Source organism: Canis lupus, chromosome 6 (genome assembly GCF_011100685.1).
Source record: "Canis lupus familiaris isolate Mischka breed German Shepherd chromosome 6, alternate assembly UU_Cfam_GSD_1.0, whole genome shotgun sequence".
NCBI classification, from domain to species: Eukaryota; Metazoa; Chordata; class Mammalia; order Carnivora; family Canidae; genus Canis; species Canis lupus.
This window is the reverse complement of record NC_049227.1, coordinates 11,091,560-11,114,950: the sequence shown is the minus strand read 5'-3', so window position 1 is coordinate 11,114,950 and position 23,391 is coordinate 11,091,560. Positions and strand designations below refer to the sequence as shown.

Sequence of the window (23,391 nt, the reverse complement as noted above, 5' to 3'; positions counted from 1 at the left end):
GGGATTTAGATTTATTTGGTAGGTGAACAGTCCTTAAATTTGCAAAGACTTTATAAAATATTTAACATACGACTGATGCATACATACCAGGCCAAGTGTTTTTCCCCTGAAAAAGAGGAAGTTGCCTTATTTTCAAGTTCTTTTTTTTTTTTTTTTTTTATTTATTTACTTATGATAGTCACAGAGAGAGAGAGAGGCAGAGACACAGGCAGAGGGAGAAGCAGGCTCCATGCACCGGGAGCCCGACGTGGGATTCGATCCTGGGTCTCCAGGATCGCGCCCTGGGCCAAAGGCAGGCACTAAACCGCTGCGCCACCCAGGGATCCCTTATTTTCAAGTTCTTACAAACCTTTTATCATGGAGTGCTCTCTAAATTATTATAAATAACATTGAATATTTGACTTAATTTAATGCTAGTTTTGGATACTTACATAGGCCCAATAAAATTTATAGTTTTTTTTTTTAAAAAAACGAAAGTAATATATATATTTTGTAATGATTCCTGGGGTTAAAAACCTCACAACTATGTGTGTTGGAAGGAGGGCAGGAAAGCCAGTTCTTCAGTTAAGGAGTTCATGAGGAAACATCCTTGAGAGGAATGAGAAAGGAAACACAACAAGTGTCCTGATGCTGTGAATGGGTCTGTGGCTGGGAAAGAACTTCCAGGGACACCTCTGTACATGGACTCCCAAGGCAAACACTCAAACCACCCAGGTCTGTTGGGACTCATCCCATGGCTCTGGTGAAGACACTCATCCCATGGCTCTGGTGAAGACGCATGAGAGTCTGAGAAAAGCGGACTCGTAGGTGAGAAAAGAAAGTGCTAATTCTTAATGATTACACATTTTTTATGAAAGATTTTAAATATGGATATACTTCTAAATTAATTACATATTATAAGCAACATTTAATCATTTCATCTACATTTCTGAAAGTTTATATATTCAAGTCGGTCAAAAGCTATTTCTTTGGCATCTCTTCTCATTGGTAAAATAGGCCCACCACTTTACACTGAGGCACATATGGAAGTAAAGCATTTCAAGGGCATTTGAATATGAAGTTAAATTAATAATGCAACACAATTGCCATCATGAACCCACCTGTAAATGATAATAATGTAAGTGATTTGCAAAGCTACAGTGTTTGTCAACCAGAAAGCAGAAGCGCCTTTTCTCTTCAAGTAGAGCTTCTTTGCAACCATCTGCAATAAATTTCTGGATTTCACTCTGGCGAGAAGTAACGGTTTCTACATACTAGGAAAATAAATAATAATTATACAAGTATGACATGAGGAATCAAATAGCTGTATAGCCAGACATTTATCTTGTGCCATCTTTACACCTGGTTTATTTCGAAATGGAGTAAACACTAAATGCAGATAAACATGAGATAAAATAACAAAGTTGTAACCTAACCTGAGCAGGTATCATCATTCTCATTAAGATCCCTGACTCATGTGTGGAAGGACGTTGCCAAAGGCCTTACATTCTTCACTAGGCAACCTGCACAAAGTATCACTTTACATACTTCAGGAATAGGATTGTGTTCTATTGGCAAATCAAAGGCTTTAAAAACCAGAAAGTCCAAATTTAAACCCCAGTTCTAAATATCAACCACATGACTTAGCCCAAGCCCCATTTTCTTCATCTGTAAAATGGGGAGAGTGATGTTAATCAAGGAACATCCCTTACCTATCCCTCTCCTGAACCAGGAGAAAAGGCCAATGCTTTTAGGAGGCTACTAATGATTCTTAGCTCTGGAAAACTCTGCAGCCTGCAATTCATACCTAGTTAAAAATGCTCATTTTTTAACTCAACAGCAGCACAGCAGTGAGCGAATAAAGTATAGACTGACAGAGGTAGGTAAGCCTCCCTGTAAATTGTACAAGTTACCAACCACAAGACAAAACAGTGCTGAAAAGTTCACCTCAATTTCTTTGTGTTCATATTTGAGTGCATTTCGTCCTCCTTGACTTTTCCTTCTGATCTTCTTCAATTCAGCTTGAGATTTCTCCAAAGAATCTAATTTATTCCTGTGTTCTGTTTGGTATCTTTTGAGAGTTGCCTGTAAGTTAAATGTTGTGCTTATTTGAATGTAGCACCACACAGACTGTTGGGCAGTTACTTTTGCTGATATTCCCACTGGGAGTCGTCCTGCATCCTTTTACAATGCACACACTCTCACTTCATACCACTCTCTCCCTCCAACTTCAGCAGGGAGCTTTGTCCTAAAGTCCCCTGTTCATACAAGGGGCCAGTGACCCCCAAGGGCAGCTTTTACAAGAATGTCTTTTCTTTCTTGTTTTCTCAATTTTTTTAGACACTGAATGGTTAAGTGCTTTGGTGAATAAAAAGCAATATTAAATCACATGTTTCAAGACTTACAGTTTTATTTTTTTATTTTTTAAAAGATTTTATTTATTTGATAGCGAGAGAGCATGAGTGAGATCACAAGCGGGGGGAAGGATAGAAGAACAAGTAGGCTCCCCAATGAGCAGGGAGCCTGATGTGGGGCTTGATCCCAGCACCCTGGGATCATTACCTGAGCTGAAGGCAGGAGCTTAATGGACTGAGGGACCCATGCACCTCTAACTTAAAACTTAAAAAAAAACCAGAATGAATGAGTGTAATCACTTCCAATTATTCTGGGTGCTCTGTAGCAAAGGATTTTTGGAGCCTCATAGACCTGGGTTAGAATTGCGGTGTGTAATCTCAGCAATTACTTAATTTCTTTTTTTTTTTAAGATTTTATTTATTTATTCATATATGAGAGAGAGAGAGAGAGAGAGAGAGAGAGAGAGGCAGAGGGAGAAACAGGCTCCATGCAGGAAGCCTGATGTGGAACTCGATCCTGGGTCTCCAGGGTCATACCCTGGGCTGAAGGTGGCGCTAAACCGCTGAGCCATCCGGGCTGCCCAATTACTTAATTTCTATAAAATCCATGTTTTCCCTTAATCTATACAGTGAGGATAAGAGTAGTTTACATCATGGAGTTTCTGTAGGGGTAAAAATCAGATAATGTATGTAAAATGTTTGGCATTACATCCACCCCAGCAGTTGTGGGTGGTCCTGTGGCCTTCCTCCAGACTGCGCAGAGCACATGCACACAAGGGCAGTGGGGTGTTTTCAGGGTAACTGCACAACTTACTGCCAAGTGGAAGTCTTGGTGAGAAGGGGGCTTTGGGTGGCAAAGAAAGCAGCTATTCCACAGCAGGTAAAGGAGATGAAAAGAGCCATGTGACAGGGCTGGAGGGTCAGACAGGAGAAAATTGCTGGAGTCATCAATACCAGGGGACAGGTAAGGGACACCACATAATAGTCTTTGACAAACAGACCTAGGCGCCTGAGAGAGCCCCAGATGGTATTCTCCCACATGTCTCACATCCTCAAGTGCTGATTTGTGACAGCAACAGTTGCACTAATATAGATGCAGATGTCTTCCCCACATGTGTTCTTTGAAAACAGTGCTTTCTAGAGGTAGGAGGATTCCTTGCAATATTTTCCTCTCTGATTTTTAATAAAGATCCCAGGTGTTAATGCAAAGGGGGCACCCAGCTCCAATGGACCTTGTCAATTTCACGCATCTATGTATGTACTCAGCACTAAGCTCTGTCCAAGTTTGCTGTGGCTGGATAAACAGTAGGAGAAAGTTCTCCTCAGGCTTTGAGATCAGGCAATGCAACCTCCTGGATTGCCAGGCTCCCATATCCCACACTCACCTCCAGCCATGGAGATAGAGCAAAACCAGGTACTCACATTCATGTATTTTACATCAAGTTCTGTCTTCTTCTCCAGCTCATGTATAATCTCTTTATGGAATTTTTTGAACTGTTAACAAAAGGAATTAAAAATCCACACCAGATTTGAGACTTTAAGTAAAATAATGTTTGGAAATAAAATATATTTTATAAGTACAAAAATAGTTCACATACGTTTTCATCAAGACTCTCATTGAGTTTCTTGTGGGTACTTGAAATCTCTATAAGTACATGGCCTGTGAATAAAACCAGATGTTGGGGATAAAGTCACTGTGTGGATTTTGTAAGGATACTACAGAAAGTAAAATAATGGAATATAGCACAATCTCTCACTGCCCTTAGCACCGGGAAGCATCAGGGCCTGTGGCATGTCAGAAACACTAACTGCATGCCCATGGCAGTGGGTTCCAGAGGAACACAGGCCCTAGCAAACTTACTCTAACAACACTGTTCATCCAAAGAATGCCAACTTTGTCTTTAAATTCACATCATGCTTTCTATATTTTCTCATTCCCTAAGCTGAATCTTATTTATCTGATTTAATTTTTAAATTCTCTTACAAAAGATTATCATGGCCCTTATAGTAACTATAGGAACAAATGACTTATTTTTATCTAATCCCTAGAGTAATCTGATTATCTGTCAGGCATAAAAGATAAAGGTCATTTTTTCTCATATTAGCTCTTGTGTCATTTTGGAAAATAGTAACGCCATGGGAAAATGCAGCAGGGACAGTGCTCTGCCTCTTATCTCCTGGGACTACATCAATTCTCTGAAATAACTACAGTCACAGGAGAATGTTCCAGAATTGAGCTTTACTCCAAAAGCAGCAAGACAACCACTTGATTTGCAAAATACATCTCTTGCAGTTTGAGACAGTGTGATGCATCTCTGCTACTAAACTCTAATAAAGGTGAACAAGAGCCTCTCCCTGCTCCCTTATCTACAGGAACCAAATGGGTCTGATACCTAAGAACTGGAAAAAACAGAATCATTTGGAACAACCACCAGATCATACTAAACCATAACACAATGTGCTGGAGAGATCCTCCCACAGTTTTGGTAGGAATTCCTTGGGTGAACTGAAAGGCTGTAGATGAAGGAGAATTAAAATTAAGACTGTGGTAGATACAGGGAAAGAGAAAGAATACCAACTAGATTGTAACTTCAGCTATCACCTTTACACAAATGACACTATGGTGTCCTGTTCCAGAAACCGTTAACACACGTGACACTCTGTAGTTCCCCACACCCCCATTGTCAGATTCTGAAATTCAGCCTTTTCCTTGAAATATCCACCTGAAGGTCTCATTAGGTGCCTCACATTCAACATGTCTAAAAGTGAATTCACCCCCCCTATTGTCCAATCCCAGCTCTTGGATGCCAACTAGCCAGTCACATGGGGTTGACACCTCACCCATAGTCACAATTCAACAACAAAGACTCATTCCCTTGTGCATGTGTGTCATCACTTGGGCCAAAGTCTAGAGTGAAATCAGGCCCCTTACTCATCCTGCTTCCTTGATCAACAAAGTAGCAGCCCTTCTCTGTCTGGGAGAGGAGGTATATGCTGATGACTTGTGAAATCTACGTGCACCCAATCATCTGTCCCATGAGGGGTGGGAGAAGAGTCTCCCTAGTCTGCCCCCACCAACACATTCAAACCCACAAGTTGGATCTCTTAGGAGTCTCCCTGCCCCTCAAGCTCTTATCATTTCTCTTGATTCCTAGCTTGTTCTATTCCAGACCCTCTTCCTCACATGTGCTGGGAATCCCTCAAAACCACATGTAACATGTCATCTCCCCAGCCCCTCCCCATGGTATACCAACTCCTCAGCATGAAGCCTACCGTCAATAATGCTGCTTAAAATAACCATGGCAGGTGGTGGGGACAGAGACTCTCCTTATAAGGTTATTGGTATATAACCTGTAAGTCTCTAAGCAGCTTGTGATTCTGGAAACCTCTAACAGAATAGCCTGCTGGATAAACATGGGAGGGCAGACTCATCCCCACCACACCAAGTTACCAAGATACCCACTCTCCAGCCTTTTTTTTTTTTTTTTTTTTGGAAAGATTTTATTTATTTGAGAGAGAGAGAACAAGCAGAGAGGGAGAATGAGAGGGAAAAGCAGACACCCTGCTGAGAACCTGATACAGGCTCGATCCCAGGACCCTGAGACCATGACCTGAGCTGAGGGCAGACACTTCACTGACTGAGCCACCCAGGTGCTGCCTCCACTCTCCATGCTTAATGACACTGACTTCATTTCTCCCGTAATTAAGTTCTCCTAAAGTTCAACAGGAAACAAATCAGAGTTCTTCACAAAGGAAGCCCCTCACATGACCAAGAGTATAAGTACAATACGTCATTTTATCATTTAGTGATATCAGATACTGAAATAGCTTGAGTTACTTTCATATCCATTTTAAACCCATAAATGACTCCTGGCTGGAGATGAAAAACAACAACAAAAACCCCACTTCAATTACTTGAAAATTAAGCACTCTATTCTTGGCAAGTCAGATCTACTTTTTTTAAAGTCTAAAAATAATTGTGCTTAAATCAGGAGTGATTCAGACTAATTCAAGGCACTCATATATTTTTTTTTTTCCAAACTGTCATGAACTTTATCTCTACAACCTTATACAATGTGGATCTCTGAGAAGCATGTTGCCAAAACAAAAGCATGTGCTAGTGTGGCAATATGGAGAAAGCCAGCACTGCTGAACCTGGTGCTTGGGCCCTGAGGCCCCTTCTGCCTGGGGTGTTCTCCCTGCAGGCAGCTTGGTGGAAAGGCTCACTGAAACAGCTCATTCACTCTGTGGGCAGGAACGGAACACCTGACCTTATCCTTGTTATTCCTGTCCCTCACAGTTCGTGGAATTTAAATGCTGACTTTTAGCAGCAGCAGTCCTTGGTCAAAAGAAGGATTAGAAAACATCTTTAATGTGACTATGGGAGTTGCCAAAAGTGTATATTAAAACAGAAAATGAAAACAGCCCCTTTATGTTCAATCTACAGAAGTTTATTCTTAAATATACCAAGTTACTTTATGTCTGAAATGTGGCATCACACACGTTTATTTACTCCTAGCCTGGTAACCTAATTTTTCATAAATTACATCTGAGAAGAAAAAAATTTTTCAAGGAGAGGGTGGAGCACAGCCCAGATTCTAATGGAGCAGAACTAAATACACACCCAAACAGGAACCAACGTGCTGGTCTCAGAAATCACAGCACTGTATGAACTGGATCAACCATTTCCTTTTTCCCTTTTAGGTTCTGAGTAAACATTCTGGGAAGAGACATGTAGTAAGTACTGAAATATGACTCAGTCTGAGTAAATTATATTCTTAATGGCAATATTAAAGGAATTTAAATACATCGTATTTCAAAATCATGAACTTCATATAGCTAAAAGTCAATAGACAGGATAAAGTGACAGGATACCATTAGTTTTTCCTTAAAATTCATATAGATAGCTGACAAGAGATATCACTCCAATTTTAGGAGTTATGAATAAACATGTCCAAAAATTTGGACAATACTATGTAAAAATATGAATTTAGTCAATCAGCAAAATGGACTTTAAAAAGTTAAATAAAATTTAAGAGTATTGGTAAGAACACACAAAATTTTCATTTGAAATATAGATTAGTCATTGGACTATTTATTATGTATTTTCAACTAGATAATTCTTCATTAATTCACAGTATAAATTTAGAGAAACCAGATGGGGATTATTAATGGATGTGAGTAGCACAGAACAGGTGCCAAACGTGTAGGAATACATATTTTTTCATTTATATTTGATCATGGATAATCAGAACACCATATTTCCAAATAGCACAGAGCAATGACCGAGCCACACACTACTTCTTTCATGTTACTTCAAGTGGAATCAGACAATAAAATGACAGGGTGGAAGACAATCTACTGTGGACCTAAAGTTACATGCTATGAATTAATGTAAACCTGACCAAAACTGTTACTAGAAAAGGATGTACTTTTTCTGACAATTTTCGAAATATCAAATGTGGCCAGGAGAAAATATAAAGGAAATAAAAGCAAACTACACATAGATGGAATATGTTAAATACACAAGTGTATATCCTACAGATTAGAGTCACCAGCACTGAATTAGTACAGAGGCAGATTAGTAACCGTGAACATGTGACTGAACTTGAAAGGCTTTGCTAAACTTTAAGAATAGCCCTTGGTAGCTGCCTACCCCACAGTCCCTGGATGCAGTCGGAGGTGCTCTCCTCTGGTCAGTGTAAGTACTCTACCAGTAAACAATGTGCATGGAGAAATAACACCGAAAAAGTGAAAAAAAAAAGTGACAGGATAAGCATTTCATTCAATATTTCTTCTGACTTAGCCAACCATAGTACCACAGTTCTAGCTAATGTCTTGCAGAGAGATTAATTAATTAATTATTAATTATTCCACCACTGATATGATTTGTATCATTCTATGAAAACAAGTAGGACAAACAGAAGTTATACATTAGAATTATATACTCTTTCAAAGTTCTTTCATAGTCTGAGATGAAAGTAAAGTGCCAAGTAACATCTGACTTTGGTAAGAAAAAAATGCCACGAGGGTAGTCACTAAAAGAATAAAGTACACCTAACTACCAAGAGAATAGAAAGTCAAAAAAAAAAAAAAACAAAACCAGTCAAAAAGAGGTAAAGAGAAGAAGTGAACACAGACAGTAGGGAAGCAAAAAGAAATTACATGGAGTGTAAATGGACTATATAATCCATTTAAACAACGAAGATTTTTAGGGTTAAAAAATTGTATTTTGCTTACAAGAGACATGCATTAAATACAAGAATAGAGAGTAAAAGGATGGAATAAGATACATAGCAAACACTAACCCAAAGAAAGCTGATGTAGATCTATTAAAACCAAAGTCAAAGCGGGTGAGAAACATTATTAGACATAAAACAATCACTTCATAATGGGAAAAAACTCAATTCGTCTAGAAGATGGAAACATTTTTTATTTGTATGCATCTATTAACATAGTCTCAACATATTTAAAATTGAATTTTAAAAAATAGATAAGTCATTAATTGTAGGAGACTTCAATATACTTCTTTTAGTAAACATATAGAACAGACAAAAATATCACTACAGATATAGATGACCTGAAAAATACACTTGATCTAATGAACATATACAGAATATTATAACTGATAACTTCATTTTTAAAGCCATCTATATATTTTTAAAAGGATCAAAAGAAAGCCTCACTGTATTTCAAAGGACTGAAATCATATTGAGTATGCTCTTTAACCACACCAAAATTAAACTAGAAACCACTGACAGAAGGGTAGCCAGAAAATGTCCATATATTGAGGATGAAAAAACAGACTTCTAAATAATCTATAGGTCAAAAAAGAAATCACAATAGAAGTTTAAATTATTTTGAAATGAAAAAATAAATATAGCATATAAGAACATGTAAGATGGGGCAGCCCTGGTGGCTCAGTGGTTTAGCACTGCCTTCAGCCCAGGATGTGATTGATCCTCAAGACCCGGGATCGAGTCCTGCGTTGGGCTCCCTGCATGGAGCCTCCTTCTCCCTCTGCCTGTGTCTCTGCCTCTCTCTTTGTCTCTGTGTCTCCCATGAATAAATAAAATCTTAAAAAAAAAAAAAAAGTAAGATGCAACTAAAGCTGTGGTTAGAGGAAATTTATAGCCTTCAAATGCATATTAGAAAAGAATGAGTGAAAAAAATAAATGCTCTACTCATTTCAAGAATTTAATAGAATACTATTCAATAATAAAAAGAAATTACTACTGACAGACATCACAACATGGATAAATTTCAGAAATAGTATAGTAAATGAAAGAAGCCATACTAAAAATACTACATACTATAGGATTCCATTTACAAAACATTCCGGGAAAGGCAAAACTGACAGCATCTGATAAACAAATCTGCCTATTCTGTGACCCAGCAATTTCACTCCTAGATATATTCCTAAGAGAAATAAGTGCATTTGTTTACCAAAAGGCAAGCACAGGAAAGTTCATGGCAGCTTTATTCATATCTCCAAGCCAGAAACAACCCAAACAACTTATCAACACTAGAATGGATAAATTATAGAATAAACTGACACAATGGAACAGGAAGACCCAAAATCTGTATATAAATTCCTCTCAAGGGCAGCCCGGGTGGCTCAGCGGTTTAGCGCCGCCTTCAGTCCGGGGCCTGATCCTGCAGACCTAGGATGGAGGCCCCCTGCATGGAGCCTGCTTATCCCTCTGCCTGTGTCTCTGCCTCTCTCTCATGAATAAATAAAATCTTTTAAACAAACAAATTCATTCATTCATTCATTCCTCTCGAATCCTTGGCTAACACCTAAATTGCACATGTACAGGGTTAGACTCAAAGAAAATCAGCAGCTGAAAGAACATGGAGTTCAGCAGAGATTCTCAGTAGACACACAGTGTTGGGGATACAGAGTTGGGAGCTGTAGTCCCACTAAGTGAGAAAGGCTTACTAAATACCAGGGGGACACCTGGGTGGCTCAATGATTGAGGGTCTGCCTTTGGCTCAGGTCATGATCCTGGGGTCCTGGGATGGAGTCCTGCATCAGGCTCCCCCCAGGGAACCTGTTTCTCCTTCTTCCTATGTCTCTGCCTATCTGTGTCTCTCATGAATAATAAAATCAATCAATCAATCAATCAATCAATCAATCCCACAGGCTTCCCACAGACATCTGGTAGGGACTTACCTTAGGAATAAAGACTAAGTCATATGACTAAGGGCATAACCAAAATAGATCCACCAGAAAAATCTACAATTAAGCCTCCACAAATCAGGGTTATCTACTAGTAATTTAACTGCCTATTAGAATAGAATTTCACAATCTTAAGAGGAAGATAACAGAATTGAGTCTCTACAACATTTTCTCACAGTGCTCAGCACAGGAAGAAAAAAATCAGTAGACAGGGTGAATGGCAAACCTATCAACTCTGAATTCTTTTTAGTAGGTTTTTTTTTTTTTGTATTCCAAAATATTTTATAATTCTAATAATACTTACGTTTACTTATAACTTTAATGTTATAATATAAATTTGTAATATATTATAAATTGATACACATTTTTTCCTTCAGTAACTGGTTTACTTAGTACCGTGTCCTCAAAGTTCATCCATCTTACAGGATGCATCAGAATTGCCTTTCTAAGACTGAATAATATTCCATTGTTTGGATATTCTACATTTTATTTGTCCATTCACAACTTGCAAAAAAAATGTTGATAGACACCTGGGTTCTTTCTACCTCCTGGCCATTATGAGTAATGCTGCTATAAATATGAATGTGCAGATATTTCAAGACTATTTTTTAAATTCAAGTGTAACATACAGTGTTAAATTAATAAACATTTTTAATAATTCCAGAACTATTTTATTTTTTTTAAGATTTATTTATTTATTTATTCATGAGAGAGAGAGAGAGAGAGAGAGAGAAGCAGAGACACAGGCAGAGGGAGAAGCAGGCTCCATGCCGGGAGCCTGACATGGGACTCGATCCCAGGTCTCCAGGATCGCACCCTGGGCCAAAGGCAGGTGCCAAACCGCTGGGCCACCCAGGGATCCCTCCAGAACTATTTTAGATGTATTACAGGATTGAGAAAATGTATAAACATGTTGAGGTTATTGGGAGCCAATGTACACACACATTTTCAAAATACATAATGTGGGACACCTGGGCGGCTCAGCGGTCATATGCCTGCCTTTGGCCCAGGACCTAAATCCTGGAGTCCCAAGATCGAGTCCCACATCAGGCTCCCTGCATGGAACCTGCTTCTCTCTCTGCCTATGTCTCTGCCTCTCTCTGGGTCTCTTATGAATAAATAAAATCTTAAAAAAAAAAAAAAACCCACAAAACCCACAGAACACATAATGTAAGTACATCTGTTTATTTCTATATATGTGTATACATATATGTCTATTTTTGAGTGTATGTATGTTTACAACATACACTGTACATATACATATGTGTGTGTGTGTATATATGTATTTCCTAGCTCTGTTTGCTGAAAGGACCAAGATGACACTTCAGTAGCAACGAGCACACCCAATATTCAAATCTTAGCTTCTAATATCATTCCCCCTAAAAGGAAGTATCATTCCTCAGAAAAAATGGCCATTGATTCCACAATTGAGAAAAGACAAGATGAGCCTGGAACATACAGTTACACAAGAAAGAGAGAAAGTACACAGAAATAAGTGAATGAATGGCTGAGTGAATGAATGGATGAGAGTCAGCCTGAAGGAGCTCCTACTGGCCAAACACAGGACAGTTTAAGCACCAAAGTAATTAAGGACAGTTATAAATTATAAATCATTGAAAAAATCTTAGAATCCATGAGTCCACAACAATAAATAGGCAAAGATGTGAGCAAGGAGGGCTCCTACTAAAAGTAAAATGCCAAACTGGTAAATATGGAGAGAGTGTTCAGTCAGAAAATCATCACTCAGCAACAAGCAAACACTGATTCAGGCAAAATTCATTAATAGATACTAAGCCTAAGGAACAAATGTTGATGATAAATAAGATATTTGCATAGTCTGAAAGTGTTACCGCTTCAGATAGCTTATTAGTAGCAGTAGAAAGAAAATTTCTCCACTTTACAGTGGAAAAATCAGACAACACCCCCAATGGACAATCAAAATTGTCACAAATGAGAGGCAGATGAACACTATCAAATTTGATACTCACAGGACACAAAATGACTCAGCATTCTAGATCACCTGAATCTAATCAAACACACCTGGAATTTCAGAGTTAATATGTTCCTGACCATTCATCCCCTTTTAGTGTTTCTTTTTCTTTCTTTCTTTTTCAAAAAGATTTTATTTATTCATGAAAGAGAGAGAGATGCAGAGACACAGAGGGAGAAGCAGGCTCCTCACAGGAAGCCCAATGTGGGACTCAGTCCCCCAACTGGGATCATGCCCTGAGCCGAAGGCAGACGCTCAACTGCTGAGCTACCCAGGTGTCCCATCAAATGAATAAAATCTTAAAAAAATACATACCAAGAAAGGAAAACTATGAACCAGTATCTCTCATAAAGAGAGGTACAAAAATCCTCAACAAGGTGTTAGCAAATCAAATCCAACAACGTATGAAAAGAATTATATACCATGAGCAGTGGGATTTATTCTACGTATTTAAGACTAGTTCAACATTTAAGTCAATTAAAGGGGCACCTAGATGGCTCAGTCAGTTAAATGTGTCTGCCTTCAGCTCAGGTAGTGATCCCAGGGTTCTGGGATCAAGCCCCATGTTGGGCTCCTTGTTCAGCAAGGAGCCTGCTTCTTCCTCTTCCCTCTGGTTGTGCTAAGAAACAAATAAAAATCTTTAAACAAAAAATAAAGTCAATTAAGGCAATTCATCACATCAACAAGCTGCAAAAAAAAAAAAAATCATATGATCCTATCAATAGATGTAAAGATTAAAATAAGAAAACAAATCAATTAAAATGTGAACAAAAGATAAAAAGACACCTACCAAAGAAGATATACAGATGGTAAATAACCATATGAAAAGATGTTTCACATCATATGCCATTAGGAAATTGTAGATTAAAGTAACAATGAGACACCACCACACACCTATCAGAATGGCTAAAATCCAGAAAACGGACAATACCAAATGTTGAGAATGTGGAGCAACAGGAATGCTCATTCATTGCTAGTAAGAATGCAGAGTGGCACAGCCACTTTGCAAGACAGTGTGGCAATTTCTTACAAAGGTAAACAGTCTTACCATTCAATCCAGTAATTGTGCTCTTAGGTATTTACCCAAATGACTTGAAATCTTTTGTGTACAGAAAAACCTGTACATGAATGTTAATAGCTTTTTCATAGGACCAAAACTAGGAAGCAACCAAGATGAATGGATAAACCGTAGTACATGTGTACAAGTGAGTATTATACAGGGATAAAAAAGAAACAAGGTATTAAAACCACAAAAAGACATGGAGCAAGCTTAAATGCATATGGTTTAGTGCAAGAATCCGGTCTGAAAAGACTACATATTACAAAATTCCAACCAAATGATTCTGGAAAAGGCAAAATTACACAGACAATAAAAAGATCGGTGGTTGCCAAGGAGGGTGGGGGGTGGATACTGTAATGGTAGACACATGTCATTAAACATTTGTCAAAACTCATGTTAACACAAAGAGTGAACCTTAATGTAAGCTATGGACTTTACAATACAATGTATTGATACTGGTTCATCACTGAGTAGGGGAGAGAGGAGTATGTGGGAACTCTGGGTAAGAGTTGCTAAGTTTTCTTTAAATCGAAACTGTTCTAAAAAAGATAAACTTATTAAAAACAAAATAACACAACAAGAGAGCCATCTGCAACTAGCAGTAATTAGAAACTAGTGCCCTGTTTGGAGGAAAACACATGCACTGTCTGAATCTTTTACTTGTGGACAAGAACTCAGTCACCTGTGTGATGCCAGTGCCTGTCTGGCACCTAATAGTCCTTAAAAGTCTGATCAATAAATAAGTTTATTGAACAGATGAATGAAAGGTAATCACAGTGAAAAAAAAATATAAAGAAGTACAGTGAGGTCGGGGAAAGAAAACTCTGGCAAAAGTTTGATCCATCATAAGGTGGTATCTGTAGTATTTGATTTTATTGCTATACAAATGGGTATTACAGAAATTCCTACAGGAAAAATGATTTCTGTTGAACCTGAATGCCTGATCCCCGATTTGCCCTCTCCGACCCCCCAAGCTCAACAAGCAGTTTTAGAAGGAGAGGCTTCTGTTGTGGCAGTACAGACACTGGTTGCATCTGGAGTCTGAGCAGCTGGCATTCACCCACAGGGCCCTGAGCCCTGGAAGAACAAGCTCTCTTAAGCAGGGCTGGCACCCACGCAGACACATTTCCATCCTCAGAGCCTCCAGGAGCAAATTCCTGGCAGCTTTTGTTTCCTATCACCAAAGTTTAGTAACACCAACGACATCTGGTCTCAGAGAATCCTGAGCCATAAACAACGTATCAAAAAGCCCCCAAAATAAGGGACATTTTTGCTTACAAAATTTTCATTCTGCAAAAGCTACAATACCAGACTACAGTGGTGGGTTCAGTGATGGACACTTGGCAACCCAGGTTGTGAGGATTAAGTGTCCTAATAAAGGAAAGGTGCCAAGAGCAAGACGCACACTAAATACTCAGTGTTAGCTTCCTTCCAGCATCCTGATTTCTGGCAAAAAGTGAGAAAGGAAAGGAAAGATAATATAGAAAAGGAGGAAGTTGGTATAAACTACTTACTTTAGAAGTTTGGCATAAGAGAAAAGTATGAAGGTAGCTAGAAATAACCACATTAAACAATTTTTTCAAGAAAGGGGATAACTTACAAGATTTGAAGGAAGAATAAATGGAAACCAATAAACCCCATATGACATATGAATTCTTAATTTATATATAAAAATGCCATAAAAATATTACTGTTATCCTTGCACAAGGACTTAAAATCTCAATGGAAATTATTAGAAAATATTCTAGATATTTTAAACTCAAGTCTTTTCAGTGAGGCAGAGAACAAATTCACATCTAACATCAGAAATCTAGTCAACCCCAAGGTAAAACCTAACAGACACGTCCTCTCTGAAAATTATGACCAAGTATTATTATGTAAAGGTAGGGGAAGATTCAGGGCTTAGGTGATAATTCTGTCATCAGTATTGATAAACTGATTCAGGAAACAAATTAACTGTTTATTACCCACTTCATTTTTGATTAGCAATTAAACTAATTTAGCTCATCTGCTGTACACAAGCACTGTCAAGATAAAGCACAGGATTTGCAATGAAGGAAAAATATTTCCCAAGGTGGGTTTTTTTTTTTTTTAATTTTATTTATTTATGATAGTCACACAGAGAGAGAGAGGCAGAGACACAGGCAGAGGGAGAAGCAGGCTCCGTGTACCGGGAGCCTGACGTGGGATTCGATCCCGGGTCTCCAGGATCGCGCCCTGGGCCAAAGGCAGGCGCCAAACCGCTGTGCCACCCAGGGATCCCCCAAGGTGGGTTTTAATGTACCACTCTTATTTTGGCTAAAAGGATGACATTAATTTATTCAAGCTTATCAATTATATATCACATAGAAATAATTTATCAATTTTGCATCCATATACAGATTACAAGCAATTGTTTTCTTTACATGTGAATGTAAAAAAACAGCATCAAAAGATTAAGTTTTCTACAAGCTATTATATTGAGGTAGGATAATATTAATTATTCATCTTTTTTTATTGATTAGTAGATTAAGACTAAAAAACAACCATTTTGATACTAGCAAAAATGAAAGCAGGTGTATTATTAATAATGAATGAAGCTGATAACTAGTTATTCAGTATGGTATCATTAACTAATTATAGGAAATTTCATGCAAGCCCCCAAAAAATGCTACATCTGAAAAATTTTTAAGTCCTTTAAAAATATTGAAACAGGGGCACCTGAAGCATCCAACTTGATTTCAGCTCAGGTCATGATCTCAGGGTTTTGAGATCGAGCCCCTGCTTAAGATTCTCTTTCTTCCCCATCCCTCTGCCCCCCTTTAAGAAAATAAAATGTGGAAACAGGTCCCCAAAATACAAAGAGAGGACAATACATATAAGAAGGTGCAAAGACTATTTCGGTTCAGAATTACTGAGTAAAATCATCCTAAAAATTCGAAGTGAAGGGGCATCTAGGTGGCTCAGTCAGTTACGTGTCTGACTCTTGATTTTAGCTCAGGTCTCAAGCTCAGGGTCGTGAGTTCAGGCCTTACACTGGGGCCTACTTTAAAAAAAAATTAAGTGAAAAATTTCTTTCAAAAGAACTAAGGGTTTCGGTTATTTTGTTTTAGGCAACCAATTCTAATTAAACAAATTTAAAAACAATAAAATGGGCTACTGCTCCCATCTTTCAGATGGGAAGCCATTTATTCCTTGGATCAAATATCACACACCTCATGTAGATGTTGGGTGGTTTTATTATGATGTGAATCTAAGGTAGATTCCACAAAACATAGAATTACTTTATTATATCTCTTATTCCACAAGGATAACTGAAACACAGAAAAGAGAATAACTCTGTGTTTTTGCAGTTCAAATGAAGTCCTAACCTTCTACCTTAGAGGGGAAGACGACAAATACCAGCACACAACTCTAAGATCCCCAAAGGGAGCAGTAGCTTGCAGGTACTGATTGAGTCCTTTCATTGTGCCAAGTGTTGTGCTAACTGCCCTAAAGAGATGGCCTGATTTAGTCCTCACACCCCAAAAGGGAGTACTGCTGTTACCTGCACTATAGAGAAGGAAACTGAGACATTAAGAAGTTAGATGATTTTCCCAAGTTTACACAAGAACTAAAAGGTGGTAGAGCTGGAATTTGAACTCATGCCTGATCCCAAGTCTGTGCTTGTAACTACTCTGCATCCTCATTCAAATATGCAACAAGAAACCATGTAGAAGAGGAATTACATTTTCTTTACTAGGTACCCAAGGATGGAATGATGCCCAGTGTATGTGAATTACAGGGAAAGGGATGTCTACTCAGCATTAGCTGGGACACTTTAATTACTAGTGTTGCCTGAAAATGGAACAGGCTACCTCTGGGGGGCTGGGCAGTATCAGTGGGTGAGGGCGGCCTGCTCGCTTGAAGCCATTTCAGCTCAGTGTTTAGGTCATGCAGGAAGTAAAACCAAAGTGGTGGGACTGACTCCTCAATGCACCCCATGAAAATGAGCCCCGCCCCCAACACCAAACAAGGTGTACACACACACACCCCCACACACACCCCCACAGTATCTCACTCCCAATGGCTACCTGCTCCATGCAACGAACTTTGGAACAAACTAAACACGATTTAGGAAAGGAACTTAGGAGGCATAGAAAGGATTATCCATTACAATTATCATCTGTAAGATGGACATGTCAATAAACAGCCCCTCGGAGAACCTGGTTAGACTCAAACAAGATGAAAGAAGTGAAGCATCTGACATGCTGTGATCCTCAGTAATTGTTGGTTTCCACTGAGGGAAGCCAGGGGGCATGTAGTGTTAAGTGTCAATGTTGCTGGGCAAGCAAAACAGGGCCCAACTTGTTCGCAGGGATATAGAGCTACACATTCACACAATGAACTCCAGATTCACATTTCCAGTGGCCGCGTCAACATTTCCATTTGGTCTAATAGGCATCAAATCTCACATATTTAAAAGCAAACCCGGACACCCCAACTCACCACACCCACTTCTGCACACTTGACATCCAGTGCACAGCAAACCCCATTGTCTGTACCTTCCATCCCAGTCCAAGCTACCCGTCTTTCTCACCTGGACTGGTACAACAGCCTCCCAACTGGTCTCCGTGTTTCCACCCTCCTACACTATTCTTTGCACAGAAGCCAGTAAGAAGCTTTTAAAATCTAAGTTGAACCAAGTCACACCTGAGTTCAAAACATTCAGAGGCTCTCCACCCCCCCCCCCCCCCCAGATTAAAAGGCAACATTCTTACAAGACCCATGAGGCCCTACTTGACCTGGCCCTGCCCTCACACCTGCTATACCTCTGGACTCATCGCTTCCCACTCTCCTATCCTTAACTGCATCTCAATCAGACTGGCTCTCAAACTGTGACCCAAGTTCACAAGGCCTCAGGAACTTTGCCCTTGCTGGACTCAAGCTAGAATGATCTCCCCAGACATGTGCCTGTGAAGCTCCCTCCCTACTGTATACCCCTGACCACGCTCCCTAGACTCACCCCTTTCCTCCCTCATTCAGCACGTCACCTTGTTACTATCTGGGATATCAGACATGTTCATTTACCACCCACTAGAATATAAATTTCCAGACAGCAGGAACTTCTACATATTCTTAGTGTCCACAACAATGCCTGCTAGATAGTAGATGCTCAATTATATCGTGATTTAAATGGGGAAAAAACTATTATAATCCCTTAATTACTGAATATTTGATTTTATGTGCTTTTCAGAATACCATGGAGTGACCTTTTTTTCCCTTCCCAGTTAAGGGACCATTTTTCACAAGAGCAAAGAAGAAACAAACCTTGATACCACAATGCTCACCCTCCGAGTCCCAGCACAGGGCCTCCAGTTTGGTCATGTAAAGAAGTGAAATGTAGGCAGTCATCACCAAAAACAGTGAGTAAACCAATTAGTTGTTAATTCAAAAAAATAGTGGAATGCTAAATTTAAAAGAGCAGTGCACAAAATAGTTTATATAGTCACAGGTTTAATTATGTTTAAAAACAGACATTTGAAAATAATAAAGGTAGAAAATGCGTTTAAGTTGATTCTTCAGTAAAAATATTAATTTTTTAAAAACTTGAAGTATATTTTAATACTCACTGTAAAATGAAAGTACAGTTCTAAACTTCTTGGAGGATCCATAAGTTATTTAAAATATTAACATGAAATGGGAAGTTGGGCAGGATTGAGTAGAAAATAAAAATGAGAGATTAAAATACTTAATCACACACATGTCCACAGATGCAGGAGAGAGAGAGAGACCTTAGTTACTGTCACAAATTTCTACTGTTACACAAGTGGGAGCTGCTGACCATCCGGCATGGCTGAGTCATAAACGCCTGATTCATATAGGTGTCAGCGACACTGCACTCAAGAGTCACAGGAATAGACTTATTCTGGACTCTTACAGGTCCAGTTCTTATTTGTGAAGGGCTTGCCATTCAATTTACTCTGTAATCGCCTTGTAATTTTATCTTTGAACCCACGCTCCTAAAATATTAGTCAGCTTTTAACAAGTCAAAATCTTTTAGTCTTAATACTACTAATTCTTATTTCAATATGAAATGAGACATAACAAACACAATCTGTAGCCTACCCTCCAAATAACAAGGTCTCCATTTAATTTGTACCCATTATATCCATGATCCTCTCCATTAATCCTAAACTCTTGGCAAATTAAAATACACTTCCCTTGCTCCAAACTGTTCCCTCCTCCAGAAACCACCACCCTTTCTAATTCCAGTGCTGACTCATCAGGATGCTACAGCATCTCTGACACCTGGTTTCCCTCCACCTCCTCCACTCTACCTCATCCTGTGAAATCCCGTAGCTTGTGTATCTTTTGCCCTTGCACTCAGTCCTGGATTACAGGTATGCATGTATATATTTGGATAATGTCCTTATTATGTTGTAGATAACTTGAATATGGGACCAAGTTTAAGGATGCTGTAAATGATAGCCATGCTTTCAAAAGAGTCTAGAAAAAACTGGTTTATAGAGTTAGAATGGAATAAGCCCAAAACCCTTATCTGAACACTCATTTGGTCCATCAAAAAACCTTTCTAAGCTCATCCTAGAGTATACCCACTTCTATACCCTTGACTCACCAGCCTCCCTGCCCCAGCAGACACTGCTAAATGGTGGTCAGGACACCTCCTCCAGGCTCAGAATCCTTATGGAGACACTGTTCCAAGCACGATGGTCAGAGTTCCTCTGCAAGTATTATAGAAGGACTGACTTGTCCCAAGGCCATTTTCTATACTGAATCAAAGTCTGGCTTCTGGTTTCTTCTTTCCACTGGATTTAATGAATAACCCACAAGGGATCGAAATCCTTTTGTCATGTGCCCAGTCTTCCAGATTTCAAAGACTACTTTCATAATTTGTTCCCTACATAGAAATCTAACTTCTTTGGGGTCCTCTTTACGGACTACAAAATAAAAAATTCAGACTTAAGCACAGGGTTTGAAAAGCCGTATTGTACCTGACTGAGCTCCCTCAGTCTAGGGAAGGGCCTCCACTCTCCATGGACTCAACAGACCCCCCACCTTCACCCCAGTTGAGTGAAGTCTGACAAGTTACTTAAGCTAAGCTTCTGTTTTCTTGTCCATAAAGTGGAAATAACCCCATCTCAGAGGACTGTTGTGAGAATTAAACGAGATGCTGAATTCTGAACTTCCGTTACTGCCAACAAAATTCATTTATTGTCCTGTTCACACTGGGTCAGGGCCAACTAAAACTCTCCATAGGTTATGGTGAGGTTAGGAGCTAACACATGTGAGACGTGCTGTACAGCACAGAGCAGACTGTCTCAAAAATTTCTGACTGGGGTCCTAATTCAGGTCTGCAGATTTCTGCTGAAAAATTGAGGAGAATAAAGTCATACATAACTTGATGTTCATGATGCTGCTGCTGGGCTACCTGCATTTTCAAGGGGACTGGGAAACATACACAACTGGCCTCTTGAATTAATATGTCTAGTATACTGTTTATAGTATGAATTAATTAGGATATCCTGTGCTGGGAACTTCTCAGAAAGAACACACTTACTTTGGGGTTTTTAAGATATTATTTGAGAGAAAGAGAGAGTACACATGAGTGCACTTGAGTGGGGGGGGAGGGGCAGAAGGAGAAGAAGAGAGAAAGCTTCAAGCAGACTCCCTGCTGAGCACAGAGCCCAACATGGGGCTCAATCTCAGGACCCTGAGCCAAAATCAAGAGTTGGATGCTCAACCAACTGAGCCACTTAGGTGCCCCACCTTTTTTGTTATGTATGGTAGAACACACATAACATAGTTTATCGGTGGCAACATTTAGTACATTCACAATGTTGTACAATTGTTACCACTAGCCAGTTCAAAGGCATTTCATTCCTGAAAAGGAGATGCTGTACCCAATAGCAGTCATCCAACCCTCCCTCAGCCTCCAGCAACCACCAATCCACTGTCTGTCTCTCATCGATTTGCTGACCCTGGAAATTTCATATAAATGAAACCTTGTAATATACATGGCCTTATCTGGCTTTTCTCACTTAGCATGTTTTCAGGGTTCACCCACATTGTAGCATGTGTCAGCACTTCATTCTCTTTAATGACTAGATAATATTCCATTATAAGGATATCCTAACATTTTGTTTATACATTCATCAGCTGTTCAACATTTGGGTTGTTTCCACCTTTGGGCTATTGTGAATAGTGCTGCTAAGATTCTGTGCAGGCATGTTTCATTTTTTTAGATACCTAAGGAATGGAATTACTGGCTCACACAGTAACTCTGTGTTAAATTTTTGAGGAACTGACAGGATCTCTTCCACCACAGGTTCTTCATTTTACATTCCCACCAGCAATGTACAAGGGTTCCAAATCCTCTATATCTTTGTCAACACTTGTTATTGTCTTTTAAATTATACCCAGTCTATTGGGTATGAAGTGGTAGGTCACTGAGGTTATGACTTGCATTTCCCTAATAGCTAATAATGCTGAATATCTTTTCATGTGCTTGATGGCATTTTTACTTTTTTTTTTTTTTTTAAGATTTTATTTATTTATTCATGAAAGAGAGAGAGAGGCAGAGACACAGGCAGAGGGAGAAGCAGGCTCCATGCAGTGAGCCCGACACGGGATTCGATCCTGGGTCTCTAGGATCATGCCCTGGGCTGAAGGCAGGCACTCAACCACTGAGCCACCCAGGAATCCTGGCATTTTTACTCTAAATCATTTTGTCAAGTTGTTTGGAACAGGAAAGAGTACCTAAGGAAGTACATCTATTCCCAAATGGCTGATGATCAAAAACGGTCAGAACTCCACTTGTACTAACAAAGAACCTACTCAAAACCCCACATCATGGCTGTCACTTGCCACCCTGGCATCTGAGTCTGCTTTGGCATATGTGTCTAGCACAATCAAGCCAAGCCCCTCCCACATCATGATTCTAACTACACCTATCTTTGGCATATCCGTCTCCCTTTTATTTACTTATCCTCCCCCCTTCCTCAACCTCTTCCAAGGGCCACACCCTTTCTGCTATTTCCTATGCATCTGACCAGAGATACTTTTTTCTTCCTTCCCTTCCTCTATTTGTGTATTAGACCTTAGTTTGTTTCTGACACATAACTTCAGGTCTAGCACAGTGCCATGAACAAAGTAAGACATCTTCCAGCATTTGTAAGAGAATACGAATAGCTCCCATCAAAGATGATGGTGGTGGTGGTGAAGCAGAGCCCCATGGGTCTCCTGAGCCACTGCCCCTTACTATGACCTGTGCAGATGCTGTGGCCCCCTGACCAGCTGTTCTTTGGCTATGGCTGAGAGCATGAGAATAAGGACTCCTATATTCTCTCCAACATGATTGATAGTACACAGGATATCCTTTAAGATGACGACGACCAATTTGAATCAATTGTGAAAATTGGGTTTAAGCAAAATAATTTTCACATACTTCAAAATTCAAAAAATTAAGAGAATAGATAAGCATAATAAAGTTATGAAAAACAGGCAATGATGTTTCAGATTTACATTCAGGATGTGCCCACTATGCAATCAGGAAGCATTAAATGTTAAACTAATTTTGACAACTTAGCTTTTACACCTCTAGTTTTTACTAATTATAGTACTTCATTTGCACATATAGTTACTTCAAAGCTAAGAAAAAGAATGCTTTTCTTGTAATAATTTCTTTAAAGTACAATTTATAGAACCTCCTCTTGGACGTTTTAGGAATTTATACAGAAATCAATATTTTAATGATATGGGGACTTAAACAGTAGGTGTGTATGTAGATATTTTATATATTACTTATAAATTATAAGATGATCTATCTTTATAATTACTATAGCTA

General features: G+C 39.1%; 1 protein-coding gene across 3 annotated transcripts in view; it reads right to left on the bottom strand.

The window, feature by feature from the left end:
- The window catches only part of BAIAP2L1 (BAR/IMD domain containing adaptor protein 2 like 1), an 87,110-nt gene that overhangs the window by 23,198 nt on the left and 40,521 nt on the right, over nt 1-23,391 (bottom strand). For all 3 annotated transcript variants that reach the window (XM_038539454.1, XM_038539455.1, XM_038539456.1), the window contains exons 4-7: nt 3,932-3,993; nt 3,756-3,827; nt 1,927-2,064; nt 1,101-1,253 (exon numbers count right to left, since the gene is read on the bottom strand). In XM_038539454.1, coding sequence (XP_038395382.1) covers nt 1,101-1,253; nt 1,927-2,064; nt 3,756-3,827; nt 3,932-3,993 — 425 coding nt within the window. The remainder of the gene's footprint in view (nt 1-1,100; nt 1,254-1,926; nt 2,065-3,755; nt 3,828-3,931; nt 3,994-23,391) is intronic.